At 49.5% G+C, this 27,210-nt stretch overlaps 2 protein-coding genes across 9 annotated transcripts in view; both read right to left on the reverse strand.

Annotated features, from left to right (window-relative positions):
* Positions 1-545: 545 nt before the first annotated feature.
* RASL10B (RAS like family 10 member B) lies at positions 546-13,496 on the reverse strand. Of its 4 annotated transcripts, none has more exons than XM_060133558.1 (4): positions 13,390-13,496; positions 6,535-6,897; positions 2,126-2,250; positions 546-1,655 (listed from the first exon to the last, which is right to left on the reverse strand). In XM_060133558.1, the coding sequence occupies exons 2-4, from the start codon at positions 6,748-6,750 to the stop codon at positions 1,382-1,384; spliced, it is 615 nt and encodes a 204-aa protein (XP_059989541.1). In that variant the 5' UTR covers positions 6,751-6,897; positions 13,390-13,496; the 3' UTR covers positions 546-1,381. The 4 variants fall into 4 exon arrangements, with proteins under 4 accessions (XP_059989541.1, XP_059989542.1, XP_059989539.1 ...); XM_060133559.1 differs by lacking the exon at positions 13,390-13,496 and adding an exon at positions 9,746-9,942 and having other exon boundaries at positions 546-1,652; XM_060133556.1 differs by lacking the exon at positions 13,390-13,496 and adding an exon at positions 9,746-9,942.
* Positions 13,497-16,937: 3,441 nt separating this feature from the next.
* The window catches only part of AP2B1 (adaptor related protein complex 2 subunit beta 1), a 117,711-nt gene continuing 107,438 nt past the window's right edge, over positions 16,938-27,210 (reverse strand). For 4 of the 5 annotated variants that reach the window (XM_060135578.1, XM_060135581.1, XM_060135576.1 and 1 more), the window contains 2 exons: positions 22,149-22,303; positions 16,938-17,399 (listed from right to left, as the gene is read on the reverse strand). In XM_060135578.1, the coding sequence (XP_059991561.1) occupies positions 17,325-17,399; positions 22,149-22,303 (230 nt within the window). In that variant the 3' untranslated portion in view covers positions 16,938-17,324. The remainder of the gene's footprint in view (positions 17,400-22,148; positions 22,304-27,210) is intronic. The other variant, XM_060135577.1, reaches the window with a different exon arrangement.

The following is a 27,210-nucleotide window of genomic DNA, read 5'->3' on the forward strand; positions in this document are numbered from 1 at the left end:
AACAAGGGACCTCGCTATCCTCCCACCAGAGAAGGGCTGAGGGCTCAGCCTCAGGGAGAACTTGGCTAGGCGGCCGAGGACTCACACCATTTCTCCCACCCTCCAAATCCCCCAGTAATCCCGCAGGTCACTCCTAGTATCTTCATTACTTTTGTTATTTCTAAATCGGTACAAAACTGACAGTGATCAGCTCCGGTGACAAGAGGTAGAAACTGGCCAGGCAGCCGGAGAAAATGGGGCGGAGTGAGTCAAGGCATGGGGCCAACTGGTGTCGGGACGAGGGGGCGTCAGATCCTGAGGGCCTCCATCCAGGGGTGGGGATGCCGGTATATCTCCCCCAAGCATAGGGGTTCCCATAATCCTTTTCCCGGCTCTGCCCCTCCCCAGATTAATCGGGGTAATCTGAGATTCAAGGCGGGCAAGGTCTGGGGCAGTCAGCTTGGGGTCAGATGGGGAGAAAGAGTCTTCCCTGGCACGACCTGACTGCCTCCCTCCACACCCCGCCCACCACCAGACACCCCCCCTCCCCCCCAAACATCCTCCAGTCTGGCAGACCACTGGACGCTGGCATCATGGAAATAAATCTATCATTTGTGGGCAATCCCTCTCCACACTCGGTCAAGAAAAAAATGTTGAACCCAGGGGGTGATCTGACTTTAGGGTCAGGAAGTGGGAGAGGGGCACCCGGCAGGGACGGACCATCGAGTTAAGGCTGGAAGGTAGCTTGTTGCGTCTATTGGGGCTGTTGGGCAGGGAGGTCTCCCTGGAAGCGGGGGGAGCTCTGCCTCCTCCCCCTGACTGATCCAGGACTTCAACCCTCGGACCCCGGTTGTGGTCCCTGGGCCACCCGCATCGCCCCGCCCCGTGCCGGTGGTGCTGACGGTCAGAAGGCTGGCCTCACGAAGAGGTGCTGCCGGGACCTGCGACAGGGGGTGGATAAAATGAGAGCCCTGTGAACGAAGCTGGAGGTGGCGAGGGTGGGTAAGACAGCTGAGGACCAACTGACGCTTGGGCAGACAGACAGACACGGGAGAAGAAGACGCGGAACAATGACAGACACACTCTCTGGAGGTGACGGGTGCGGGCCCGGTCAAGAATGCACCTCTCCACCCCCGCCCTCCGTGTCACGCGCTCACCCCCAAACCCCAGGGGCGACGGCGCTCCTAGGGGCCCGGCCGGGCTCTGCACGAACTACAGCACTAAAGGCGGCCGTCCCAGGAAGACAGACTGGGGAGAGGGGGGAGGACGGGGCAGCTAAGGGGAAGCTCCCTCTCGCCCTCCGCCTCTCCCGGGGAGGGCGTGGCTGCGGGGGCGGTCCAGGAGTTCTCTTCCTGCCCCTCCCCGCCCGGGCCGCCGGGGCTGCGGCCCGTGGGGCGCGGCGTCACATGATGGCGCAGCGGTTGCGGCGCAGCGCGCCCTGGAAGCGCAGGGCGGCGTGCACGTGCTTGCAGCGTGCGCAGCCGACGCTCTTGAGCAGCTCGCTGAAGAGCAGCAGGATGTGCCAGTTGTACTTGGCCGAGCACTCCACGTAGCCGCACTTCCAGGTCTTGCGCACCAGGTGTGACACGTTCCAGCGCGGGATCACGCGTCCGCGCTGCAGGTCCCTCTTGTTGCCCACGATGATGATGGGCGTCTCCGAGGTGCCGATCACCCTGCTGGGCGAGGTGGGAATCTCAGAACCCCACAGTCTAGTCTCACAACCTCCCCCACGCCCCGGACTTCAAGAAGGGGGGGCTGTGCCTGGTCAATACTACTACTACCATCCATCTGTTCCGGGCGCAGCGCTGTAACTGACGCAACTGATGCAAAAGGTGGGTGTTAATGTTCTCCCCATTGTACAGATGAGGAACCTGAGCCTGGCTTAAAGCCGTGCGGCTGAGGCGCCCTGGAAGTCTCCTTCCCCTAGCCTCTGCTCTTTACTGCACTAGACTAGCCACCCCATGGTAAGGGTCCCCAAATGAGTTAACAGAAACGGGGACGGCAAAATGTCGTGAGTGTGTGTTTGAGTGTGTGTGGGAACCAGAGGCACGTGATCTGTTTCCCTCCCACTGCACCCTTTTCACAGGAAGTGGCCAGCATTGGGGCGTCCACTGAGGTGGCAGTGGAGTGTATCCCGGCCCCTCACCTCGTCTCTAGGATCTGCTGGCGGATGGTCTTGACGTACTCAAAGCTGTCAAAGCAGCAGATGTCGTAGACCAGGATGTAGGCGTGGACACTCCGGAGTCCCCTGCAGCAGGCGTCTGCCCACTCCTGCAACACCCCCAGCCAGCACCAAGGTCAGAGCAGCCATAAGGGCTCCCCGTGCCCCCAGCCACCTCCCGCCATACACAGCACTCTCACCTGACACTGCACCCTAAGCCTTGCACACTCACCGATCCCCAGGAGGCCAGGCCCAGGGCACAACTCAGGTGTGGCTTCCCCACCTCCAAGCCAGGATGGGGCAGGGCCGCTGTCTGTCCTGTGCACTCCTGGAGCTGAGATCTGCCTTGTCCCATTTTGTCCCCCAATCCATCCATCCAGTCCTTTGTTCGATTACATTTATTAAGCGCCTCTACGAGCCCAGCCCTGAGCTAGTTGTTGGACCTGTTGAAATCCTCTCTGTCTTCCCAGGCCTCAGCTCAGATGCCTCTTCCTCCTCTAAGAAGCCTTCCTGCAAGCAGGGGACTATTCCCTTCATCTTCTGTGTTCTAAGAACAGTTCAATTATACCTTGGTCAGAGCTGTTTCCATTCCCACGTCCCCACTTCTGCTGTGAGCTCCTGAGAGGACCAGAGTCCAGCCTTCCTCATTTTTACATAACTCCTCCTCCTAGGCTCTTTAATTGCACTACCTAGGCTGGTGAACTCTCCACGGTCCTGAATCCCACCTGGTCCCTGCTGGAATCAACCCAATTCCTGCCTGTAACGCAGCCCTTAGATTGCTACCTGAGGTACCCCTTCTGTTGGCTTCACTCTGCCCTCAAAGTTGAGAAGAAGGAGGCCTGAGGAGAAGAAGGTTGAGACTGGATGCCTACTGGGGGCTGATGTAGAGCAGGGCCCCAGGGCAGCTCCAGGGAGACGGAACTTCCTGAATGCCGGTGGCAAATTCTCTGGGAAGGGCCCACGGCTCAAGCGGAACAGGCCCCTGGCAAGCCTGAGTGCAGGAAAGAGAAGATTGCTTAAGAGATGAGTTAGCTAATTAACCTGCCAGCAGATGAGAATTGCAAGGGCAGCGGCAGAAAGCAGCCAGAGTGTGGAAAGACTGGCCTCCCAGGACAAGGGGAAGTAGGGTTTTCTCTAGGAACTAGAGCCCCGGCAAACGACTAGAGGGAGAGGCAGGCCTATCTCCTGTGCCAGCTTAGGAGCTGAACTGGGGTAGGGATCAGGCATGGAGGACTACAGCTGGCTCTACACTGCAGAGGAGGATTAAAAGGGGAAAGACTTGGGCGACCGTGGTGGAGCGTTAAGTCCGACTCCAGAAAAGCACTTCCCGATTCAAAGGCTTAGAAGCTGCTGCAGTGGATTTCTCCAGGGAGATGATGTGGCATCTTTTCTTTGTGCTGAGTTTTAACTTTGGTGCAGGGGGAAGATGCTGAGGACAAATCTAAAATCATAGAAAACCATGAACTGGTTTCTCAGGCCAGGAAAGACTGTATTGCACTGGACACAGGACCTCTGGGAGCTTGGGACCCCGGAGCGTACGCTGTTTCTCCGCCATCCCACGCAAGGAGCGGAGATCAGCAGGAGTGGGAGGGATGGGGAAATAGGCAGAGAGGCTCCCATATTCCTCCAGCTCTCTGCTGGGGAGAGGGAACAGCTGCCAGCCTTCGAGGGGGACAGCCCCACCTCTCTCCCAACATGCTACCTCCTCAAGGGGGCCTCCAGGCTGCCTCCCACCCACTCCTCTCTGGGGGCTCCTAAAAGGGAGAGAAAGAAGGCTCCCGATTGGCTGGGTTGCCCCTTCACCCCTGATTGAAGGGAGGGAGTAAGAAAGCTCAGCTTGCCTTCCAGCTAGCTCCATGCAGCATTCCAGATGGTAAAAGACCATCTTGGAGCTGTATCAAGACAGAGAAGGAGCAATGGAAACTGAGTCCAGTTCCGAGGACACAGGAGCTGAGGGAGCCTCAGCCACCTGGGTGCCAACCATGCATTTGCTGCTTGTTCCTTGGGTGGGTTGCACACGCCCTCTAACCTTAGCTTCCTTCTCTGATAGGAGGAGAGAGGCTGCAGAAGCAAGAGCTGAGACGACCCTAGAAACGCCGCTCTCCTGGGCTGGATCTCATCTGGCTTTGGGGAAGAATGTATTCTTATTTTCAGACAGTAACCAGTGGGATTCTACTATTTGATCTTTGGGGCATGCAGGATCCTGTCTCAGCATTTCTTTGCCCAAAGTCCCTTTCTTGTGCTTCAGGGGTGACGTCTTGGACATCCTTGTAGAGTCCAAAACTCAGGGTCAATCAGGAAGAAAAGGCCAATGATCCAACAGGAAGATGGGCAAAGGCATTAATAGTTTTCAGAAAAAGAAAGGCAAAGGCCCTCAAACATATGAAAAGATGCTCGACTTCACTCATAAGCAGAGATGTAAATAAAAAGTACACTGAGATTATCCTATCTCATCTATCAGACTGTCAAAAATCCGAAAGTTTGACAATACACTCTGATGGCTTTAGGGAAACAAGCACTCATGTAACATCCCTCACAGGAGCACAAACTATGCACCTTAATGGAGGGGTGTGTGGAATCTGGCACCTTCCAAACTCCAGTTGCATTTATCCTTTGACCTAGCAATGCCATTTCCAGAAATCGATCCCACAGATATGCCTTCCTGTGTACAAAATGACTATTACAAGGCTATTCACTGTGGCATTGTTTTGAAGCAGAAGTTTGGAAACAACCCACTTGTCCAACAAGAGGGGACTTCATAGTACATCTTTCCAGTGGAATACAGTGTAGCCATGAAAAAAGAATGAAGACCTCTAGATACTGACATGGAAAGACCTACAGGTTAAAATGTCAAGCCAAATAAACAAAGAAAAAACCCAAACAAACAAACAAAAGGTGCAGACAGTTTTGTTTTTGTTTTTGTTTTTAATGCAAGAAGGGAAGTGGAATAAGAATACATTTTCTTATTTATGTAAAGAAAAACTGGAAGTGTGAATAAAAAAACCAATGAGAATGGCTATAGAATGGGACAAGAACTGGGGTAAAGGGAGCAGGGGTGGGACTGAGATTTCTTTGGGTGTACTTTTTGTTTGTTTGTTTTAACAAAATTTGGGCTTTTAAATCGTATCTTCCCGATTCCAAAATCGAAATTACAATTTAAACACACAACAAAATGTGAAAAATAAACCCAGCTCAATGCACAGGACCAGAGCGGGATCTGAGCATCCACTCAGGCTACCGTTAGTCTCCTCTGGAGGAGAAATAGAACACCTGACCTTGGACCCACTGCCCTGACCTCACTGTTTCCAAGGCGTGATGTGTGGATCAGGCTTTTGTCTTTGGTGCTGATGCTCCCACACCTAGGATGGGAGAGACAGGTGTCCCTGAGGTTGGGCGAAGGTCCTCCTGCCCGGAGTTGCTGACACAGTGCTGAGCCTGAGCCCTTCCCCAGCCCCCAGCTCCACCCGAGAGATTGCTGTATTTGCACAGTTACAACTGGCCAAGCGGTGGCCCGTGCCCTCTGGGCCTCCACCGTGCCTAGCCTTCCTGGAGAAACTCTGCGCTCTGGTCAGGGGCTTCTTTGGTGAGCCAACATGTCTAGGGCTCAGCTTCCCCCTGCACCCGACTCCCGCTCAAGCCAGAGGTAGAGAGCAGGAAGAAGGACCCGGTCCTGCAGGCTGGACCCTGTAAGCCAGGGCACTGGGGGCATCTGAATCCAACCCCTGCAGGAAAGGCCGCCCCGAGGGCCAGTCCTGAGGTCAGGGGACAAAGCATCACTTAAGAGAAAAGGCCCTTGGGCAAGAGATCTGATTGGGGTCTCCAGTCTCTGAGAACACACCTTTCCCAGGTCCCAGCCTTTTCTTCTGTTGTCCCTTCTACAGATGACATGGGTCTGAGGCCACGGGAGGCAGCGCCCAGAATATTAACAGGCATCCGGCGCTCTATGCCTTTCTCTTCACTGACCCTTACCTGCCCAGATCCTACCTAGCTGAGACATCACCTCCTGTGACCCCCACCCTCACACACCTTCGTGGGGCAGATGCCCCTTCAGGGCTGTCTTAGTTCCCGCATCCCCTGCAATCATGACACTCATGGAACTATGTAATAGCTGACTGTTTGTCTTCTCACCAGACTATGAGTTCCTTGAGAGCAAACTGCTCTGTCTTGAGCACCATTCTATCCCAGTGCCCACCACAGGGCCTGGTACACATTAGACGTTCGTCAAATATTTGTTGAATAAACCAGTGCACAAATGAATGGATTCCTGGCACGGCTCTAAGTAGGGCGGCCCGTGGTGCAGCGCGGAGTTCTCAAAGCCAGCAATAGGGCCGGAGCCAGGAGAGGGTTGGGGTCCAGGCTGTCCTCCACCCTGTCCCCCACCCCCACCCCCCTACCTGCAGCGTATTGACAGGGAAGGCGCTGATGGGCGGGAAGTCGAGGATCTGGAGGTCGTGCACGTGGCCGTTCATGACGACAGCAGGCAGGTAGAGGCGGCGGGCGGTGGTGGGCACGCAGACCTCGCTGAACTCGTTGTACAGGAACTGGCGCACGATGGCACTCTTGCCCACGCCTCGCGCCCCCAGCACGGCCACCCGGTAGGTGGAGACCATGCCTCCCGCCCCGCTCCGCCACCTCGTCCTCGCCGCTGCCTGGGGCTCCCCCGGGCTGCATATTCCAGGGGCTGGGGGCTCAGCCACCGTCAGGACCAATCATCGCTGCCTCTGCTCGCCCTGGGCCCTCTGCGGCCTCCACCTGGACTGTGGAAACAAGAGGTGGGCTCGGTGGGGCTGGCTTCTCCTTGGACAGATCCTGTACTTTTCTACCTTGGGGAATGTCACTGGAGCTGTTACTACTGCCACTTGGGATGCCTTCCCTTCCCCAGAGCCCCTATCCCATCTATCCAGAACCTCCCCATCCTTCCTTCTCCATTCTCCCTGCCGTCCATCCCATCAGTGGGAATCAATCTTTCTTGACTTGTATTATGACCTGACTTTTGGCCGGTCTGACTCCCAGACCCAGGCAGGCCACAGAGCGGAGTGGAAAGAGCACTAGACTTGGCTTCAAGTCCCAGCCTTCCCACTGAGCCCGGGGCAAGACAGCAACGCCTCGCAGCCTTGGTCTCCTGGTCCTCAGGAGTGAGACCAGGCCAGTGCGTCTCCGTGGAGGCAGTCCTGGCATTTTGTGGAGAGAGAATTCTTTATCGAGCAGGGCATTTCACATCCCCAGCTGCCTGGAGGTACTTGCCAGCAGCAGCCTCTAGTGACCATGATGACCCAAAATGCGCTCCCCCCACCTTCCCAAGCACCCCCTGCTGATAATCCCTGGATTGGCCGATGACTTTGGCTCTGTGGAGCGTGACACCTGTGGAGCAGTTACTCTAAGTCAGCATGCCCACGTGGTTATCCTTAGTCGATACAGTATCCCCAGGTAATAGGTATTCCCACTTTGGAGAGAAGACCCAGAGGGAGGGAGACACGAGCCCAGGCACACAGCTGGGAAAGGCGGGCTACTCCTTTCTACAATGTTGCATTACTTCAGCTTCCAAGCTTAGGGATTCTAGCTGGCGTAGGCCACAGGCCAAGGGCTGGGTCTGATTATCTGGCAACCCCCTGAGCTCAGAGGACCTGGCATGCAGCAGGTGCCTGGGAAAGGGCTGCTACAGGATTGAACCTTGACATGGATTCGTTAGCTCATTCTTGCTCAGTTTCAATGACTTTAGAGCATGGGTATAAATCCAGCTCTGATGTTTCCTGGCTGTGGATCTGAGCCACATTCTGCACACTTACAAAGAAGGATCATTAGCCTCTATTCCTGAGATAATCCAAGTAAGCCTCTTAGCCAGGTGCCTTCTCTTTCTGTTGAGGATGGTGACCAGGGAGGCTGGTACATGCCTGAGACCTCCTGTTTGGGGACTATTCCCAGGAGGGTGACACCAGTGCCTGCTAAATGGGTCCAAGGCAGATGGGTTCGCTGGGTTTGGATGGGGCCATGCTTTCCAGCACATATGCATGTTTTCTCTGTGGATGCATGCCCTTTCCACATATGCACAGCTCACAGCACAATGTCCCTCAGTCCAGTCCGTCCTGGTTCACAGGACCCAATCCACAGAGCATGTGCACATACAGCATAGTAAACCAATGGCAGGATCTGGAGTGAGGTCCACCAGCATTGGATTCTCCGCTCTGCCACTCACCTAAAGTGTGATCTTTGGCAAGGAACGTCATAGGGTGTTGTGAGGCCATAGGGTGTTGTGAGGCCGGAGTAGGTGTTCAATAAACAGTGGCCATTGTTATGCACAGGGGTCCTTCACTCATTGATCACAATGGGACCTCCTAGCCATCCCAGATGGGTCACTCTGCACTACTGCACTGTTGCTCACGTACATGTAGTGTGTGTGTGTGTGTGTGTGTGTGCAATTCTCCCCATTTTATTGAAGGTAAAAACAAAACCAAAAAAACCCCCACAGATTTAGGGATGTGAAGACCACATAGCCAGTTGAGCTGTCAACTAAGACTAGGACGCTCATCTCCTTCTTGTCCCATGCAGTGTCCCTTCCCAACAAGTGCTTCTCTATTTCTGTGAGCTCCCAACTGGGGGAAGTACCAGCCCCTCCTCCCCATAAATCCCTCCAGGGCCCTGGGCTTCTCAGGCATCCCTGGACACTGTCAGCATGGCAGAGAGCCTCAGCTGGGTTAATTACATAACCAGCACAAGCAGGTGGGGAGGGGGCACCTTAGGGGAGGAAGAGAAGGCAAAGAATGCCAGAAGTGTCCCGGCCTCCCCCTGGGTGTGGCAACTTAGAGGGATCTAGGATGTAGCCTACCTGCAGATTCTCCTGGATAACCCATTCCCTGCCCTGAAATCAACCCTTTCTGGGGGAATAGCTGGGAAATAAAAGCGGGACACAGCGCTAGAGCCAGGGAGGGGGTGCCAGAGAGGCCCCTAGGCTGGGGACAGCCTCCTGGAAGTCACCAGGCCCTGACTCAGAGGTGACTGGTGTCCCCTCCCGCTTCCCAGGCGGGGGTCCTGGGTCTAAGTGTTTGTTAATGCAACATCCCCAGCTGGGTGGGGGTGGAAGAGGGCTGTCCGGAGAGGCAGGGCCCAGGCCCCTGAGCCTCCCTCCCCAAGGCCTGTGCTCTGCAGTGAGTCTGCAGACAGCGCCCGGGGACATACACTGGGGCCAAAGCCTGCTTCTGGTTCCTCTTCCCTGGACCTGGACGCCTGAGTCCCAGCCCCAGACTGAGGGCGGGGGCTTTGCAGGTCCCGTGGGCCGAGTCACACGTCTGCCCGCTGTCTGTCCCCATCACATTCATGTGGGAGTGGGTGGGTGCGGGCGTCGGAGGATGCTGAGCTCCCTATGACCTGATTGGTGGGAGTTCTGGGTGAGGGGGATGCCGGAGCCCAGCCTGCTCTCCGCCTCCAGCACCTCGCAGGCAACCCCCCTCACCACCCCGCCAGCACCAGCTCTCACGTGGCCGCCCCGCGCCGCTTCCCCGCCAGTCCGCCGGCCCCCACCTCCCTCCTCGCCCCCGTCGCGCCCCCCCATTCCCCCACCGACCCACCCCGGCCCCGGCCCGCCCGCTCGCCCAGCCTCCCGCCGCTTACCCGGGGCCGTCCTAGCTACCCCCAGCCCGGGCCGGCCGGCCGGTGGGGCCGCGCTCCCCCCGGGCTCCGGTGCTGCCCCCCGGCTCCCCGGCCCGGGGGGAGAGAGGTGGGAGCGCCCCCGGCTGCGCAGTCTGGGCGGGCTCAGGGCGGGCGCGGGGGGAGCAGGTGCTGGCCGCCGAGTGGGTAGGACACCTCCAGCCCGGTTCTCCCTCCGGAGCGCGCCGCCCGCTCGCGCTGGGAGGAGGAGGAGGCGGGAGCGGGGCGGGGGGCGGGGGGCGGGGGGGGGCGTGCCCCGCTGGCGTTCTGCTGGGTCCCTGAGCCTGCCATATTCACTTGGGAAGCCCTGGACAAATTCTTTAATCCCGAGCCTCGACCTTCACCCCTCCCGACTCTCCCTGCGGTATTTTTAGCTCTAACCTGGAGGGCTGGGAGAAAGGGACCGGAGAGGCCCTAAAGCCTTTGGCTTCACTCCATATCCCACCCCCGCCACACACCCCAGGTTCCCTCTCTAGGTCTCTTCTGACCCTCCCCAGTTCAGTCATTGGACGGTCGCCCACTGTGTGCCTCGCACCGTGTGCTAGAGAGGCATCCAGACTCCTCTCCGCCACCGCACCGGAGGACTGCGAAGGGCGGTCATTTTCACCCCTCACTGCAGCAGGGAAAGAAGAGCAGAGCAGGCTGGCAAAGCAAAGCTCATCCCAGGCCAACGAATGACCTCCATCCCCTGAAACGACTGCTCCCCTCCCCTCTCCTCTCCAGAGGGGGTGATGCCAGCATTTGCCAGGGGAGAGGGCAGAATCGCCCGTGTATTTACTCTAAAACAGTCGTGGTCAGTGTCATTCCTCACGGGTAGCTAACATTTAATGAGTATGTGCCAGGCCATGTGCTCTCAGCTTTGCCTGCATCTTCAGAGTTAACGCTCACAATACTATGAGGTAGATTCTGTTTCCCCCGTTTTACAGATGAGATAGTTGAGGCTGAGACAGGCTGAGTGACTGGTCTTACTGAAGTGTAAAATGCGGAAGACAAAAATCGGGAGTCTCTAGAGGGGCAGCCACTGACGAACTTGGCCAGGGGCCCACAGTTCATCAGGGAGGCCAGAAGCACACACGTGGCGCGAGTATGTGATGTGTGCAGAGTCAAGGTTCTGGGGATGGGTAGAGGGAGCAGGCCAACTAGGGAGAGGAGTCAGTGGAGGCTTCGGAGGAGGCAACTTTCAAGGAAGAAACCTTGAAAGAAGTGGATTTCGGGTGCCAGGGTCGGGGAGGGTGTGGAAGAGGAGGGTTCAGATGAGAGAAGTTGGGAGCAATTACAGGGGTTTGAGAAGGGGGTCCAGGACACAGACAGGCATGGCAGTGGGGGCGGGGGGCTGGAAGCACAGGGAGAGGAGGCTGAGAGGTTGGTGGAGGTGAAGTCACGAAGGCCTTGACTGCCGAGGAAGGAGTTGGGATCTAGCCCTGTTTGGCTGGGATAGCCTGTAAGCGTTTTGAAGCAGGGCAGCAACCTGGTCAGTGGTGCAGGGAGGAGGAGGGGGAAGCTGGGAGAGATCTCCCGAGTGCTTTTACCCCTGGACCCAGCATCCCGCACTGCACTGTGACTTCCTTCCTATTCTTTCTAGTACTAGCGGGCTGAGCACCCTCCCGGTCGCTCCCCTTCCCTCTCCCGTCCAGACAGAGAGTACAGTGGTTACGAGCCTGGGCTTCAGAATCAAGCAGATCTGGATTTAGGTCCTGGCCCTACCACTTACTACGCGACTGAAGGCAAATTACTTGACCGCTCTGAACTCTATGCCTTATTTGTAAAATGAAGAGGTGATCAGTTGTCCCCACAGCATAAATGAGCCTGTGGTGTGTAGAGTCTGTAACGCAGTGCCTGGCGTGGAGTCTCACTGTGTGGCCTTTCGTTTTTCTTTTCTGTTTTAGAGACACAGCCATTCAGAGGGAAGGCTGAACATGACCTTGGGAAAGCGTTTCCATTTCCAGTTATGCTAAGACGGCTCCCGGGTGCTGGGTAGGGCTTTGCAGAGAAGGGCCAGGGCAGCTAGAAGCAAATGGAGGGCTGAGAAGGAGGCGGGGGCCCCTCCTGGAGTGCCACTTTTGTTCTGGAGACATCAGATTTACTGGCCCTGCGGAATTGCAACGGTCAACCAAGTCAACCAAGAGACTCCTCAACTTGATTAAATCATCCAGGGCACTACCAATCCCCCCACGGTATTTGAAAATCTTTCATCCTTACCCCGCCCAAGGATCCCAGAATTTATGTCTACTCCCCCAGGCTATGGCCCGCCATTCTGGTTCTATTTCAGCCCAAGGGAGACTAGAAAGGAGAAATCATGCAATGCTCACACACACCTTGCGGCCAGGCTTCTCAGAATTCTCAACTTAGCTATACTAGGAGAACACAAAGCCACAGGTTCATTAAGGGGCCTCACACTGGCTTGCAGTGATGGGTCATTTAAAGCATTATATCTTACATAAAAAAACAAACCCATAATATTAACATAAGATGCAAAATGTGCCTGAATTTAAGACTCGGTTAAATCATCTTGGTTCGCCGAGAGTCACTTTGGTCTAAGGATGTACGCCCCTAGGAGCCTATTCACTGTCTTCTATGATTAGGATTACCTTGGTGAAAAAGCCTGAGAGGCTCTGTCCTTAGTCTGTGGCTTTGGTTCAGCTGAGGACGCCTGAGGTTTAAGGGCATGGAATGCATGGGTCCACCTGCAGCATCTGAAGCCCAGACACGGAGCGGGACAGAGAGGATGAGGACTCGAACCTGCCACTCCGCCGCCCTTGCTCCATTGTAGCCGAGGATCCCACTGGCTTTCAGAAGCTGGCTAGCCAGATCCTGGGGCCTTTGACCATAAGTGGAGAGTGAATGAAACAAGGGAGGGAAAGCCAGAGGCTAGGCTAGACTAGAATATCCTCCTCTAATACCTACCCAGTGGGAGAAGGCGGGTAGTGGAGTTCTCTCAGTCCCAGAGTATTGGGGCAGTCCTGTCTCAAAAGGATAATTCCGGAAATGAAGTCCATCTGGGTCTAACCAATCCCTAAATTAGTCTTCCTCTTGTTGGCAGCATCAAGAACAGCAGGGCAAAAGCTAAATGGGAAACTGAGATGGCAAGTTTGGAGCCAACTCGGAAACTTTTCAAGAAACATCCTTGTTGCTAATAACATGTCTGGGGGCTGGTGGGGATTCTAGGATTAGTGTTCAGGAGACAGAAATGGGTAACGACGGGGGAGGTGTGATCTTTCCCAAGTGCCACACCAGGTATTAAAATAAACAGGCTCTTGCCTCCTGGAGCTGGGGGTGGCAGGAAAAGAAATCTGGGTCCAGGCAAAACCAGAAAAAGCATCAGTGCATGAGGTGGGAGTAGGAAGGCTCCAACCCGGGAGTCCTCAGCTGTTTTCTGGCCTCAGAAACAATGTACCTGAGATCTCTGGTGGCGGGGGGTGGGGGCAGAGAAGGATGGTGCAATCTCAGGTGGAGGTCTGGGGGCCAGTATACCCTGCTTTTGGAGACTGAACACACTGGGACCTCAGGGGCTTAGCAAGGCTGGCTTTTGGCCTGGTGGCACAGATGAAGGGAAGCTGTAGTAGTTAAGGACAGAGGGAATCAGAAGACGTGGCTTTGCCTTCTCTCACCTGAAAAACGGGGATAACGCTCTCCATTCACGAATGGGCAGGCATCTCGCGCGTCTTGTGCATGAAAGTGCTTTACCGTTTTTCAACTGCCACAAGAGCACCATTACTGCAGGAGAGGCAGGAGGCAGACAAGTGTGAGTCTTTCTCTGGCAGTGAGTCTCAATCCAGCACTTCTAGAAACATCTGAGGAGTCTTCTGAAATGCAGATTGCCCCAGGCCCCACCCGTCTGGCCAAGAATCATCAGCCTTTTGTGAAAGCTCTTGGGTGATATCGATGTGCACCCAAGAGTTGGAAGCTTCTGTCCTAAGGATTTTCTGGGCCAAAATTGACACTCTCAGCTGGTGAACCCAATGAGACCTCAGTAAGGCCCCTCCCTCTTCATATCTCTGACTCTGACCCCACACCACCCTAAGTGTTACTCCAATTAGAGCGCAGCCTAACTGCAGCCAGCCCGTGGAGACAACCAAGAGCTCCGAGAGTTCCTAGCTGCCAAAGGCAGTTTGTTCACGGTGTCTGGACATCCACGTAATAAAAGCAGTTACTCTGCCAAGCATGGTGCAAAGCACCTTACCTACACTCACTCTACTGGTGAGAGAGGCTCAGGGCATCTGGGCATTGGATCCCTCAGCCTCCTTCCCCCACTCCAGGCTGTGGGAGACTTCAGACGCTGTCCACTCATCACAACCAGGGGCAGGGCCTCTAGCTTGACCACACCTGGCTCACGTGTCCCCCCGCAACACAAATGCAGGTGATTAGATATGAACTCCTTGGGAAGTTTGCTTGAAAGCAGCATTAATTCTATCCACTTGGGAACATGCAGGCCCTGAGTGCAGATCTGAGACGCTTTTATAAATTCATTAGTGGAACGTCCTGGGTAAGAGGACACTGACGAGAAGCTCTGCTGTGCTCCTTCTGCCCCTGTGCCTGGCTGGCTGCCTGCCCCTGGACCATCTGCTTTGGGTCCTAGCAGGGGACCTGCCAGGGAAGATGGATGGGCTCCTGCGAGCACTCCCTGCCTGCGGCGAAATGCCTGTGTGGTGATGGTGATGGGGGCTTGGTTAAGAGGAGCCTCTGAGACATATGATCCTTCCTCAGGCCAATCTTAATTTCATCTGGCTAAATCCCTGGGAGGGTTAGGACAGCCAAAAGGCAAGTTCTAATAGAATGCTTATTAATGCCCATCCCTCCCTTGGCCAGCTGTGTCTTGTCCTAGATTGTCACTCTGGGAACAAAGTACATAGGCACAAACTTCATTTTATGTAAATGAGAGTTTATTGACGAAGACAAAGTCAAGCTTCCCCTGACCCCCACCCTCCCCAAGAACAGATCCCAACAACAAAAGAATGATAAGCCTTCACTGGGCAACGTTTACCACTCCCCCCCCCCACCCCCTTCTCTCCAGAGTCCCAAGGTTCACAACACAGACACACAAAATGGGCTCGGGCGAGGACAGACACTCAGGGAATCTCTGACCAGCAAGAGTTCTGGGTGTGTGTGTGTGTTTCCCTTGCCCTTTGTAAGACACCAGCTGACGTTACAAAGACATACTGAGGCAGAGGAGAGGGGAATGCAGGGCAATCTCCACTCCGATCCCCAGTTTGGCCAGGCTTGAGATGGGCCCAAAGGGAAGCTGTGGTGGAGGCAACAGGCTTTGTCTCCTCAGGAGAGAGGTCCTTTCCGTGGAACAGAATCCCTCCCTAACTGCTCAGGGGCAAACCGGGAGGCAGCCTCTCCAAGGAGTGAAGAGTTCGCACGCGGATTGGCTCAGTCAGGTCAGCTGAGAACAGCAGCTGTTTCCCCTCACTGCCGGGGAGGCTGAGAGAAGCCTGGTTTCAGGGGTGGAGGAACGTATCTTGGTGCAAAATTGTCTTGTCTGCTTACCCTGACACACGCTCTTCCTTCTGGAACTGCAGTTTGCTTTGAGATGAGAACACTGCATTTGTAGTGTGGACCTTCTTCACTGCTTGTATCCAACTGACTCCACGAGTGATTTCCCAAAAAGGGGACTTTACCCACCTGCTTTTCTACCCCACCTGTCACCAACTGACCCACCTCCCACACGCAATCCTATGCTACTTCCTGATCTCCACGTGCCCGAGGGGTGGTGAGCGCAGGACATGGCTCCTGACCCTCACCCCAGAAATTCTTCTCTCGGAGATTCTCAAGGTTTAAGAAGCTGCTTTGGGGGACCTGCACCCCCAAACTTTGCAACTGGTATGAATCACAGTCATTTCACTTGCGACAGGGTTGGGGGGTAGTTTCTGCTCTTGTTTTCTATGATTCCTCCTTCTCTTGGACTCACTCTTAGGTCTGGGTCCTACATGAGGCCTTTGGACCCAAGTGCCTCTGATTTGAGCAGGGGCATCTGAGAAGCAGTCTTGGTCACGGACCCTGAATCCTGGGCACTGGTCGGCACAGGTGCCCACAGATGAAACAGTGTGAACTCTGCTAAACAGACTGGTGTTCCAGGCATGAAGCATTCTTTGACAGATCACACCCAATGTGTCCAGGGGGCAGGGGGTCCTCACATCTCCCAATCTTTTGAGAGATGAAAAGAACCGCTTGGCCCTCTAGGTGATCTCAATTGCCTTGGAGCCTAAGCAATACAAGTAAAGAGCGGATAGAGAACTGAAGGATCAAGTGAATCTGTGGCATCCCGAAGCTCACTTCATCCCTGCACCCATCCTGCTGGCCTCAAGAACTGCGGCTCCAGGAGACTATTAGCTACTCCTTCATTCTGGCATCAGGATTTACCTTCAAGTTCCTGGAAAGATACTCTGCTGCTACCGGATGCCAATGAATGGAGTGCCAAAATCTGTATGAAGTATGAGAAGAGCCATAAAGAAGCAGGCACAGAAAAGGTAAAAGAAAGGCATTGAAGGAAGAAAGTCATGGAGCCGGTCCTGCAGTGAAGACAACACTGATGAGGACTTCGGAGACCCACTCCCCCACCTCTGCTACTGATCATTAACAGGCCTTAGGCAATAACACCCTGTTTGTCTTTTATCTTTTTCCTTTTTAGAAAAAAAACGTTGGGTAAGTTATTACTTAAAGTCTGTTTCAACTCTAAAACTAAGATTTTAGATCTGAATTGGACCTGAGAGTTAAAATAAATCCAGAGCGGGAGATGGGGGAAGGGCATTTTGGTTCCTGTTTCCCATCTCTATTCAAATTCCTTAATCAGTGTTATTAATAGATTAGATCAGTGGAAAGGAATGTAGTAAGTTCTCATTTTTCTCAGCCTCAATGCTGACAGGTCCTATTTCCTGCACCCTGCAGCACCATTCAAGAAAGACCACCATTCCTAACTGCAGAGCATCAGAGGAGATGATAATACGGGGCAGGGGGAATCACAAGGAAAAGGAGTTTGGAGAGAAAAAAAAGTGATCAGGGACAAGGCTGACACAGACAAAAATCCCCTAATGGGGTGGGCAAGAAACTGCGTCTCTTCCTCCAGGACTGTGCGGTTGTTTTAACACTTTTTATCAGTTACACACTATTCCCTCAATTTCTCATATGTACAAAAATATAAAACAATAAAGTGCAGTTAACGTTTCAGTGACACTTTTCCTTGCTTTAATTTTTTTTTGTCTTTTTCTGCTTTTGAAACGAGCTCTCGATTACAAAATATCAAACTACACTCAAAAATGCCAGCCACTGGTACAGGATGGAGAGGCCCACAAGTAAGGACAGATAGCAGCAGGTGGCACGAGGTGGGAAGTGACTGAAGCAGTGGTTACAAATGGTCACAGGAAGCTAAAACTATCCAACAGGTTGTGCCCTAATGTTAGCACAGGTTAGACTAGTCACTACCTTGGTGGGTGGCCTCAGTGTGTTTGGGTTCAGATTCTACACGGCAATACAATTTTCTTCCAGTTAAGAGTTCTTGGCTTGCACCGATCACAGGGTGGCCAGAGGGCACCGGACCAGTCTATTAGTTTTTCAAAATGCTGTCGTAGACCTGATAGATGTACTGGGAGACTTCAGGAGCTCTACACTTCAGCGACAGCTGTTCGGAGGAAAAGGAGAAGGAAGGTTAGCACAGAGGCTGGCATTAACTCGAAAGGTATCCAAGTACTCAGTGCAAGGACACCTCTTCCTGATAAAAGGGGAGAAGAGCTTCTACCACTGAGTAGCCAAACAAAGAGATCCTGTTAATAGGTTACATGGGTTTTAGAATTTCGGTTTAATCAATGTCAAGCTGTGCTGTGTTTCTAACGACATTCTATGTGGGTCTACAAGGTTAGGAAATAATCCATATGAAAAAATGTATAGGAAAAGATGCTCTACTGCTTTCCTAAGAGTCATAGAGACTACTGCCAAATGAAAAGGGAAGGGTTAAAACCCTTAACGTGGTCGTCATTTCAGCTGCCTGCTCCAGTTTCTATCTGACAAGGATGGTTATCTCGGTCCCAATTCAGGAGGATGTATATTCAAGTAAAATAAAAGTGTAAGCTAGATACTAGCTCCAATGGTACTAGCCTTTCCTGTATTACACTGAGGAGAGCATACACTGTTAAGGAGGGAAAACAAGAACCAACACAAAAAGACATTTACTGAGTGTAACTGTACAGCCATTTATGCCAACAGCATAATCTTCCATTTTCTGCCTGTTATTCAGGCCTATCAAGTACTGCTGATACTACTCTACTTCTCTACCACCACCTCTTCTTCTAGTCTAACAATTACCAAATTAAAATTAAAATGTTAAAAAGATTTCAATGTTGAACACTGAGATTTTCACTTTGTGGGTCAACAAGTGCAAAATTTAAACCCATATTTGGACTCCTGAATTGTACTAGATTAGGCAAAACACTATTAACAATAACATAACAGCAAAACCATGCAAACTGCATTTAGAACCAGAAAATTTAATACTTGCTTTTTGTATTACTGACATCATTGCTCTTGACTATTAAGGTAGATCAACAAAAGTTGTCTTTAACGATATATCACCATGAGATTTTTAGATTACCTCCTTATTCTCTTATTAGAGACTCTGGATGATTTAACAAAGTACAAAAGGTGAGAATATTTTTGGCAAAAATGTCAAGAAGATGATTGGTCAACCCTGAACTTGAGAAAACTCACATCCTCAAAACTTAGTGATATTTTAAAAATGCAAAACGAAACAAAATCAAGCCAAACAAAAGAACATCAAAAGAGGCTCTATTTATTTGCAGCTTTAATATTCAGTCTCTAAGGCATTTCCAAAATTGCTGCTTGACATGAATCAGGAAGATAATTCTGATAAATGTAGAACAAAACAAATGAACAACTAATTTAAGAATATAAATACGAATAGAGGACTTCCTTGGTGGTGCAGTGGTTAAGAATCCGCCTGCCAATGCAGGGGACATGGGTTCAATCCCTGGTCCAGGAAGATCCCACATGCCGCGGAGCAACTAAGCCCGTGAGCCACAACTACTGAGCCTGTGCTCTAGAGTCCGCGAGCCACAACTACTGAGCCTTCATGCCACAACTACTGAAGCCCACGTGCCTAGAGCCCATGCTCCACAAGAGAAGCCATCGCAATGAGAAGCCCACGGACCGCAACAAAGAGTAGCCCCCGCTCACCGTAACTAGAGAAAGCCTACGTGCAGCAACGAAGACCCAACACAGCCATAAATAAATAAAGTAAAAAAACAAAACAAAACAAAACAAAACAATAACGAGTAGAAAACAGCTCCCTTCTTTGGTCAAAGTTGCAGCTATAGGCATTTCCCTGACTTTCAAGCTCCCTGTAGAGGCAATCTGTACCTCCTCCTCCACAGCCTCTTCACTGTCAGTGTTGTAGAAAATTCTCGTGGGAGAGTATGTGGGTTCAGAAAAGGAGGAGGAGAGGAAGCTAAAAAGAGTTAAGAACTGCCTAAGGGAGTTAACTCCCAGCCTAAAGAGAGGGTAGTTCCTCCCCTTCAAAATACTGTCCTGTATTTTTTCACATCTTTGTAGCAATACTGGAACTTCCAACCAGCTGGAAATCCACTTTTTCGTTCACGAGTGATAAGGAAATGTTGCCTTCCTCAATAAAAGCCCTATCTGCCAAGGTTGGCACTGGCAGGGGTCATGGACTGACCACGCCTGGACCCTGAGAGTTTCAGCTGCTCTTTGGAGGGGGAAGGAGGGAGGCGAAGGAAGAGAAGGAAGAACCTCTCTTTCTGGACTGTTCTATCACCTCCCTCCCCCAGACATCCCAGCCTTTAACAAATGGTTAAGTTTAGACTTAAACCCATTCCTTGCTTTCCAACTAGTACAGCTAAAACAAGCCAAATTTAAAAAAAAAAAATTTTTTTTTTGTTGTTGTTGCTAATTCCTAAAGAAAGCAAAAGGGAAACATACATAAAGAACAAAGAGGCTAAAAAATCTCACTTAGGACTCTGGGTCTCATTTTACATGGCTCCTCAGGGAAAAGAGGCCTTACCAGGATTTTAACTTTTGAACCGCTAGCCTGCTTATGTGACACATCTTTAACACCAACCACTCAGGAATGCCACCCACCTCGACTCACCCCCCCACCCCCACCCCCCCGCCTAGGTAAGCCAAGGACTTACACATCCACTTCTGGTTTATAGCCTGGAACACAGACTTCTTCACCTGGGACAAGTTATCTTCCCAGGTGAGATAGAGCTACTTAGAGATGTGAGGCCTCTTCCTCATGGGATAAACATACTTTCTTAATGAAATACAGTAAGGGGTTGGGGGAAGTGATTTATCATGTAGTGCACCACTACTTGGTCATAAAAAAACACATGCAACGACTTAGATAGATGTCAAGGGTATTATGTTAAGTGAAAAAATAAGTCTCAAAAGGATACAGGCTGTAGGAATTGAATTTATATAACACTCTTGAAATGAGAAAATTACAGTAATGGAGAACAAACATACCAGTGGTTGCCATGGGTTAGGGCTAGGGTGAATGTCTAACTATAAAGAGATAGCGAGAAGGAGTTTTTTTGTGGTGATGGAACAGTTCTGTATACAAATCTATATGTGTGATAAGATTTCATAGTACTGTACACTCCTTAACTAAATAAAGTAAGAGTAATGATGTAGAAACTGGTGAAATCTGAATAAGGTCTGTAGCTTAGTTAATAGTATTGTGCCAATATCAATTTCCTGCTTGAAAATGTACTATGGTTGTAACATGTTCTCAATGAGGAAAACTGGGTGAAAGATACATGGGAACTCTATGTACCATTTTTAAAACTTTCTGTGAATCTTAAACTTTCTGTGAGTCTTAAATAAAAAGTTTTTAAAAATTTTAAACAAACTATGCTGTTACTAAGAGGTCCTTCTCAAAATTCTCACTATCCTTATAATGAATAGAAAGAATATGGTAGGAAGTGTTGAGATACCTGAGTTCTACACACAACTCAGCTACCAACAACTTATATGATCTCGAACAAGTCACTAATCATTCTTAACCTTGGTTTCCTTACCTGCAAACTGGGGGTAATCATGCTTCTTTAACCTAGCTGAGATGGAATACTATATACAATAAAATAATGGATGATAAAAAATAAAACACACACAAATATATATACTTTGAAGAAATTTCTGGGGAAGCAAATGGAGTTATTTTACAAGACCTTGATTTTACAGTGAAAACGTGTCCCTCCAGGAAGAGTACAGAGGAGTTTTCCTTTCTTAGGGAGCTCAAGGAAAATGACAGAGTAGTTTCTTACAAAAAAGACAAGGCACTGGTCATGGAGGAGGTGGGTGGGAGGAGCATACACTTTATGAGGGAAGCCTGAAGTCTCTCAGCTCACAAATGCTTGGACAAACATCTAGCTTGGTGGAACTCAGTAGCTCACACACACACATGCTAGTCCAGTTTACTTCAAGGGAGGGAACTAGTGGGGAGACACCAAGAATTTTTAGTTCTGGTGGTATTATTTCCTTAATGTATGCTAATGAAAACAGACTTGCCTTAAAATTAAGGAAAGGAGTCACAGACTTTTCTCAGCTACATGGCTAAAAAGCTCCCTTAATCTACTGAATATGAAGCTTCCTCAGAGTTATTCAATTCAAAAGCCTTAAACATAACAGAAGAATAAGATATTTCCCCCATCGCAAGGGTTTTTCTTGTACTTGACAAAATGCAGATGACAAGCAGCATCCTATTGGGAGACTGCATTTCACAACAGCAAACAAACACTGAGTGCCTAGGTATTAAAGCTTTGTTGTTTAACAAAGCAACTGGCTCCTCCCCTAAAAATACTGCCAGGATTCCAATTTTAGTCCAGTGTGGTAATGAATGAAGTTTTCTAAACTAAAGTCCCCTTACAGGCTGTGAAAGGTATGTCCCATTTTGCTTTAACTTTTCAACAACCATTTAGGCCACACAACACAGCTAAAAAGGCTCATATGTCTGGGATTCTGATATCCTAAGAAAAGCAGGAATGAGCTTGAAATGAGCTACGAAAACAATCCTCTTAGCAGCTTGTTACAGTACCACATGCATAGATATGCTAGGTTAAGTATTAACCAATACTGATGAAGTTTTGTGAGCAGCTCTGTATATACCAGGAGGAGTCTGAGACTCGTGCTGGGAGGCACTGTGCCTGCTGGATGGGGCAGACACTACAGACAGAAGGTCTTCTAAGGAGGCAACTGGGGACTTCTTTACTGACTGCTTGTTTTGGATACCTGGTGTCTGAAGCACCTCTACCAGGTCTTTCCTGGATGCTGAGAAAAAATGAAAGGACTCTTACCCACCTCCTTGAACCCAACTCACCCATTCTGAGAAAGGCCTTACCGTGTAATTGGGGTTTCCTGGCTGGATACGTAGCTCAGCCAAAATCCAAATGCCATTAGTGAGCTTCAGGGATTGGTACAGCATGTCCTGCCCTTCCACATTCCTCTTGGCAATAGTATAAACATTGTTGTTTTGCAACTTGCTGGAAACAGTGTCTAGAAACACAGATTCAAAATCCAACACCTTCAGTTAAAATATCAAACAAATGTGCTATGAGCTATGTGTGCTCAAGTCTCCTGAGAAGCACTGTTACATGCATACATGCACATTTCAGAAAGCTCTTCTCCCACAAGAGCGAAGGATAAGGAAGAAGCTCCTGAAGTGCCTGTCCATCACATTCCAGGACAGAAAACAGAATAAGGTGCAAATAAGCATTAGTGTAAGAATTACCTGTGGAGATTATGGTGGGTCTAAGGAGTTGGTAATCTTAAACTAGGTGTTAGACACGTAAAAATGCACTGACGAGGACAAAGACAGAAACAGGTACATGGGTGTGCCACAGTGACTGCCACGTCAGATTCATTTCTCCAACGCTAGTTCCAGATTCACGGGGATACAAAACTGACACTCAAATGCACAACACTGCCTCGCAAGTTGCTACTACTTCACCGTAAGCCATTCTGGTCTCAAGTGCCAGGATCAGAAAAGCACCCAGTTGCAGAAATCCTGCAAGTCAAATTTATTAATCTGGATGTTTAAGATTTTTTTTAAAAGCAGGCAAATGATTTCTTAGGTCTTAAATTAAATTATTAATTTGGGGGAATACCATGCCCCAAATTAATAATGAAACAAACTGTCTCAACAAAAGACTCTGAGGAAGACTGAAGTTGTGCAAAGATGATTGCTCCAAGGCCATGTAAGCCCGGCTGCCGTTGCTGGTCAGAGTGGAGGACTTCATAGTCACCAACACAGGGTAAGAACAGGTTGGTGTTTGGGGTTTTCCTTGTGACTACAGCATCAGAGAGACATGACATTCTAGAATTAAAGGTAATTTCCCTCTCCTTGTTCTCTGACTGCTAGCATGAGATGCTGCAGCATCACAGAAAGAGAAACTTTAAAAACACAGATGATAAACACTACTTCTTTGTTGATAGTTTTTTATGTTCATTTCTGATGAGAATTCAAATTACTCAGGGACTAAATTCTCTCCACATAAAATCCTGTCATGTTCTATTGTGCTCTCTAGGAAAAGGCTGTTGTGATAGACAGTCTTTCTGTTCTCCAAGACAGTAAGTAAGCTCTCTGAGCATAGGGATCCTAGAGTTTTTCATCACTGTATTTCCCACAGTATCTGGGACACAATGGATACCTGCCATCAATACCTGTGAATAAGCCTCTGACTCAGGTGTTGGAGACGCTGATATGTACATAATGCCATAGGCATTAAAAAACATCTATTTAAGACACTTCTCCAAAGAAGAAATACAGATTACCAATAGGCAAATGAAAAGATGCTCAACATTTCTAATCGTTAGAGAAATGCAAATCAAAACTACAATGAGGTACCACCTCACACCAGTCAGAATGGCCATCATTAAAAAGTTTACAAACAATAAATGCTGGGACTTCCCTGGTGGCACGGTGGTTAAGAATCCGCCTGCCAATGCAGGGGACACGGGTTCGAGCCCTGGTCCGGGAAGATCCCACATGCCGTGGAGCAACTAAGCCCGTGTGCCACAACTACTGAGCCCACGTGCTGCAACTACTAAAGCCCACGTGCCTGGATCCCGTGCTCCAGAACGAGAAGCCACTGCAATGAGAAGCCCGCGCACCTCAACGAAGAGTAGCCCCCACTCGCTGCAAGTAGAAAAAGCCCACGCAGCAATGAAAATCAAATGCAGCCAAAAAATAAATAAGTAAACAAATTTATTAAAAAAACAAACAAACAAGTAATAAATGCTGGAGAGGGTGTGGAGAAAAGGGAACCCTCCTACACTGTTGGTGGGAATGTAAGTTGGTGCAGCCACTATGAAAAACAGCACGTAGATTCCTCAAAAAACTAAAAACAGAACTACCATATGATCCAGCAATCCCACTCCCGGGCGTATATCCAGAAAAAACTATAATCCAACAAGACACACGCACCCCCACATTCACAGCAGCAGAGACATGGAAACAACCTAAACGTCCATCGACAGATGAAGGGACAAAGAAGATGTGGCACATATATACACAATGGAATACTACTCAGCCATAAAAAACAATGAAATAATGCCATTTGTAGCAACATGAATGGAACTAGAGATTATCATACTAAGTGAAGTCAGAAAGACAAATATCATATGATATCACTTATATGTGCAATCTAAAATATGACACAAATGAACAAACCTATGAAACAGAAACAGACTCACAGACACAGAGAACAGACCTGTGGTTGCCAAGAGGGTGGGGTGGGAGAGGAATGGAGTGGGAAGTTTGGGTTAGCAGATGCAAACTATTATATACAGAATGGATAAACAACAAGGTCCTACTGTACAGTACAGGGAGCTATACTTAATATCCTGTGATAAACCATAATGGAAAAGAATATAAAAAGAATGTATATATGTGTATAACTGAATCACTTTGCAGTATAGTAGAAATTAACACAACACTGTAAATCAACGATACTTCAGTAAAAAAAATCTCTGCTAAGAAAAAAACCCTTTATTTATTTATTTATTGGAAGTATAGTTGATTTACAATATTGTGTTAGTTTCAGGTGTACAGCAAAGTGATCTGGATATATATACATATATATGTATACACATACACACACACTTTTTCAGGTTCTTTTCCATTATAGGTTATTACAAGATACTGAATATGGTTTCCTGTGCTATACGATAAATCCTTTTTGTTTATCTGTTTTACATACAGTAGTATGTATCTGTTAATCCAATACTCCTAATTTATCCCTCCCCCACTTTTCCCCTTTGGTAACAGTAATCTTGTTTTCTGTTTGTGAGTCTAAAAACCACCTATTTAGAAGTGGTCTAATTTTAGAGGTAGTTTTTTTTTAAATTTTTATTGGAGTATAGTTGATTTACAATGTTGTGTTAGTTTCTGCTGTACAGCAAAGTGAATCAGTTATACATATACATCTATCCACTCTTTTTTTAGATTCTTTTCCCATATAGGTCACTACAGAAAACTGAGCAGAGTTCCCTTTGCTATATCGTATTGATAGGTCCCTATTGGTTATCTATTTTATATATAGTAGTGTGTATATGTCAATCCCAATCCCCCTTGGAGGCAGCTCTTGCCCTGATGTCTTTCTTCCACATTCAAACCAGTGAGAGCTCAAGCGAGGAGGCACTAAAGCCCATTCATTAAACAACTGCACCACACTTAGTTATGACTTAATTTCCCTCCTTTTATTTCCAAGGTTTTCACTAACACCAAGCAGAGTAGTTAAAACTCAAGAATTGGTTCTCTTTGGGGAGCTAAAAAGTATATCTCAAGGTTGTTATATGCAAGACTGCTGAAGGAGAGGGCCTCAGTATGCTTTTTAATCACCTTTTGGAGGTTCAGGCAGTTCTGGCTGTCACCTTGGTTCCCACAATGAAGGGCTCTTGCAGCTCAGACTGGGTTGCCAGGCAACATCACCAGCTGGAGTTTGGCTAATGCCTTTTGACAGGACTGTCTTAAATACAAAGGGGGGGGGGTGGCTTCCCTGGTGGCGCAGTGGTTAAGAATCTGCCTGCCAATGCAGGGGACACGGGTTCGAGCCCTGGTCCGGGAAGATCCCACGTGCTGCAGAGCAACTAAGTCCGTGCACCACAACTACTGAGCCTGCGCTCTAGAGCCCGCGAGCCACAGCTACTGAGCCTGCGTGTCACAACTACTGAGCCCACACGCCACAACTACTGAAGCCCATGTGCCTAGCAGGAGCTTTTGTTGAAGATCTACCTTGTTGCATAGGCCCATGTTCTAGACAATATACACAGCAAGGCCCAGATGCCTACAGATGTCTCGTGATTTTACCACCTAAGTAAGAGATAATAGGCTAAGAAATGGAAGCACACAGACACACATACACACTCGCCCCTTCCAGAATTAGAAAATGTGGCAAACAGCCAGGTAGAATAAGCAAGTTGAATGGATGTAACTACTGTGTTTGGAAGCATTCCAGTTAGGAACCTGGCTCTGCTCCTACTAAATGGCTGTTATCGTGATTTCTATCAGAAGACTGAATGGAGGGAGGAGGGTTCTATAACATAAGTATGTGTGAGTCAATTTTCATAAACCTTCGCTATCAGGTTTGAGTTAGAGGGTATGTAGATGGCAGGATAATCAGACTCTGCTAAATGAACCTATTAAGAATGGCAATGCGAGCCAATGTTAAGGAGGCTTCCTTGTCAGACTGGGATAGACTTCTTCACAAGATGTCAGTTTTTTGTAGTTGTTGTTGTTGTTGTTGTTTTAAATATACCTGAACTCCTGGGAAACATGATGGAATCTTACAGTTGTGAGACTTTGAGAATGACAATGCAATATTAAGACACTGAGATTTGCCCTAAAGGACAGAGTTTTAAAAGATGGTCAAATATGGTTACAAGTGCATCAAGGTGTTATTTCTTTTGGTTCATTTGTCTCCTACCTCAAATCTGGCTTTGGGCCTGAGGCCTGAAGTCTGAGAAGGTGTGAATGTGGTCTTCCCTCCTTCATTTTCCTACTTTAGCTAAGGTCACATCTCTTCCAGCAGCCATAAGAGTGAAGGTACTCAGTGAGTGGGAAGGGGGAATCTGTACAGGGGTCCCAGCTGTGGTACATACTCATCAGCAAGTTCAAAACCATTATGCTTGCTGAAAAGGATACTTTCTACCATTTGAACAACCAAACTATATTTAAGTGCTGGCTGGCAAAGCATTTGCATTTATGAAATGTTCCGAGGGATGGGGAGAACCACGACAAAACAAAGAAACAGAATTCATCCTCACCTAGTCCCTGTGGCAGAAGAAATATTTGTCCCTTACTAGAGAGCCCAACTAGTGAATATAGATACAACATGTCTCTGAGCTCTTCACAGTATAATAAACACTTAATTTAAAAAACAGGTTTCTAGATTGCTTGCCAG

This window comes from Lagenorhynchus albirostris, chromosome 20 (assembly GCF_949774975.1).
Source record: "Lagenorhynchus albirostris chromosome 20, mLagAlb1.1, whole genome shotgun sequence".
Classification (NCBI taxonomy): Eukaryota; Metazoa; Chordata; class Mammalia; order Artiodactyla; family Delphinidae; genus Lagenorhynchus; species Lagenorhynchus albirostris.

Bases quoted from the DNA above. Each gene is read 5' to 3' on its own strand.
- RASL10B (XM_060133558.1), bottom strand. From the start codon at position 6,750: ATGGTCTCCACCTACCGGGTGGCCGTGCTGGGGGCGCGAGGCGTGGGC. The intron at 2,251-6,534 runs GTAGGGGGGTGG...GGGGTGTTGCAG, and splicing joins TCCCTGTCAATACGCTGCAG to GAGTGGGCAGACGCCTGCTG. The intron at 1,656-2,125 runs GTGAGGGGCCGG...CACCTCGCCCAG, and splicing joins CAGCAGATCCTAGAGACGAG to CAGGGTGATCGGCACCTCGG.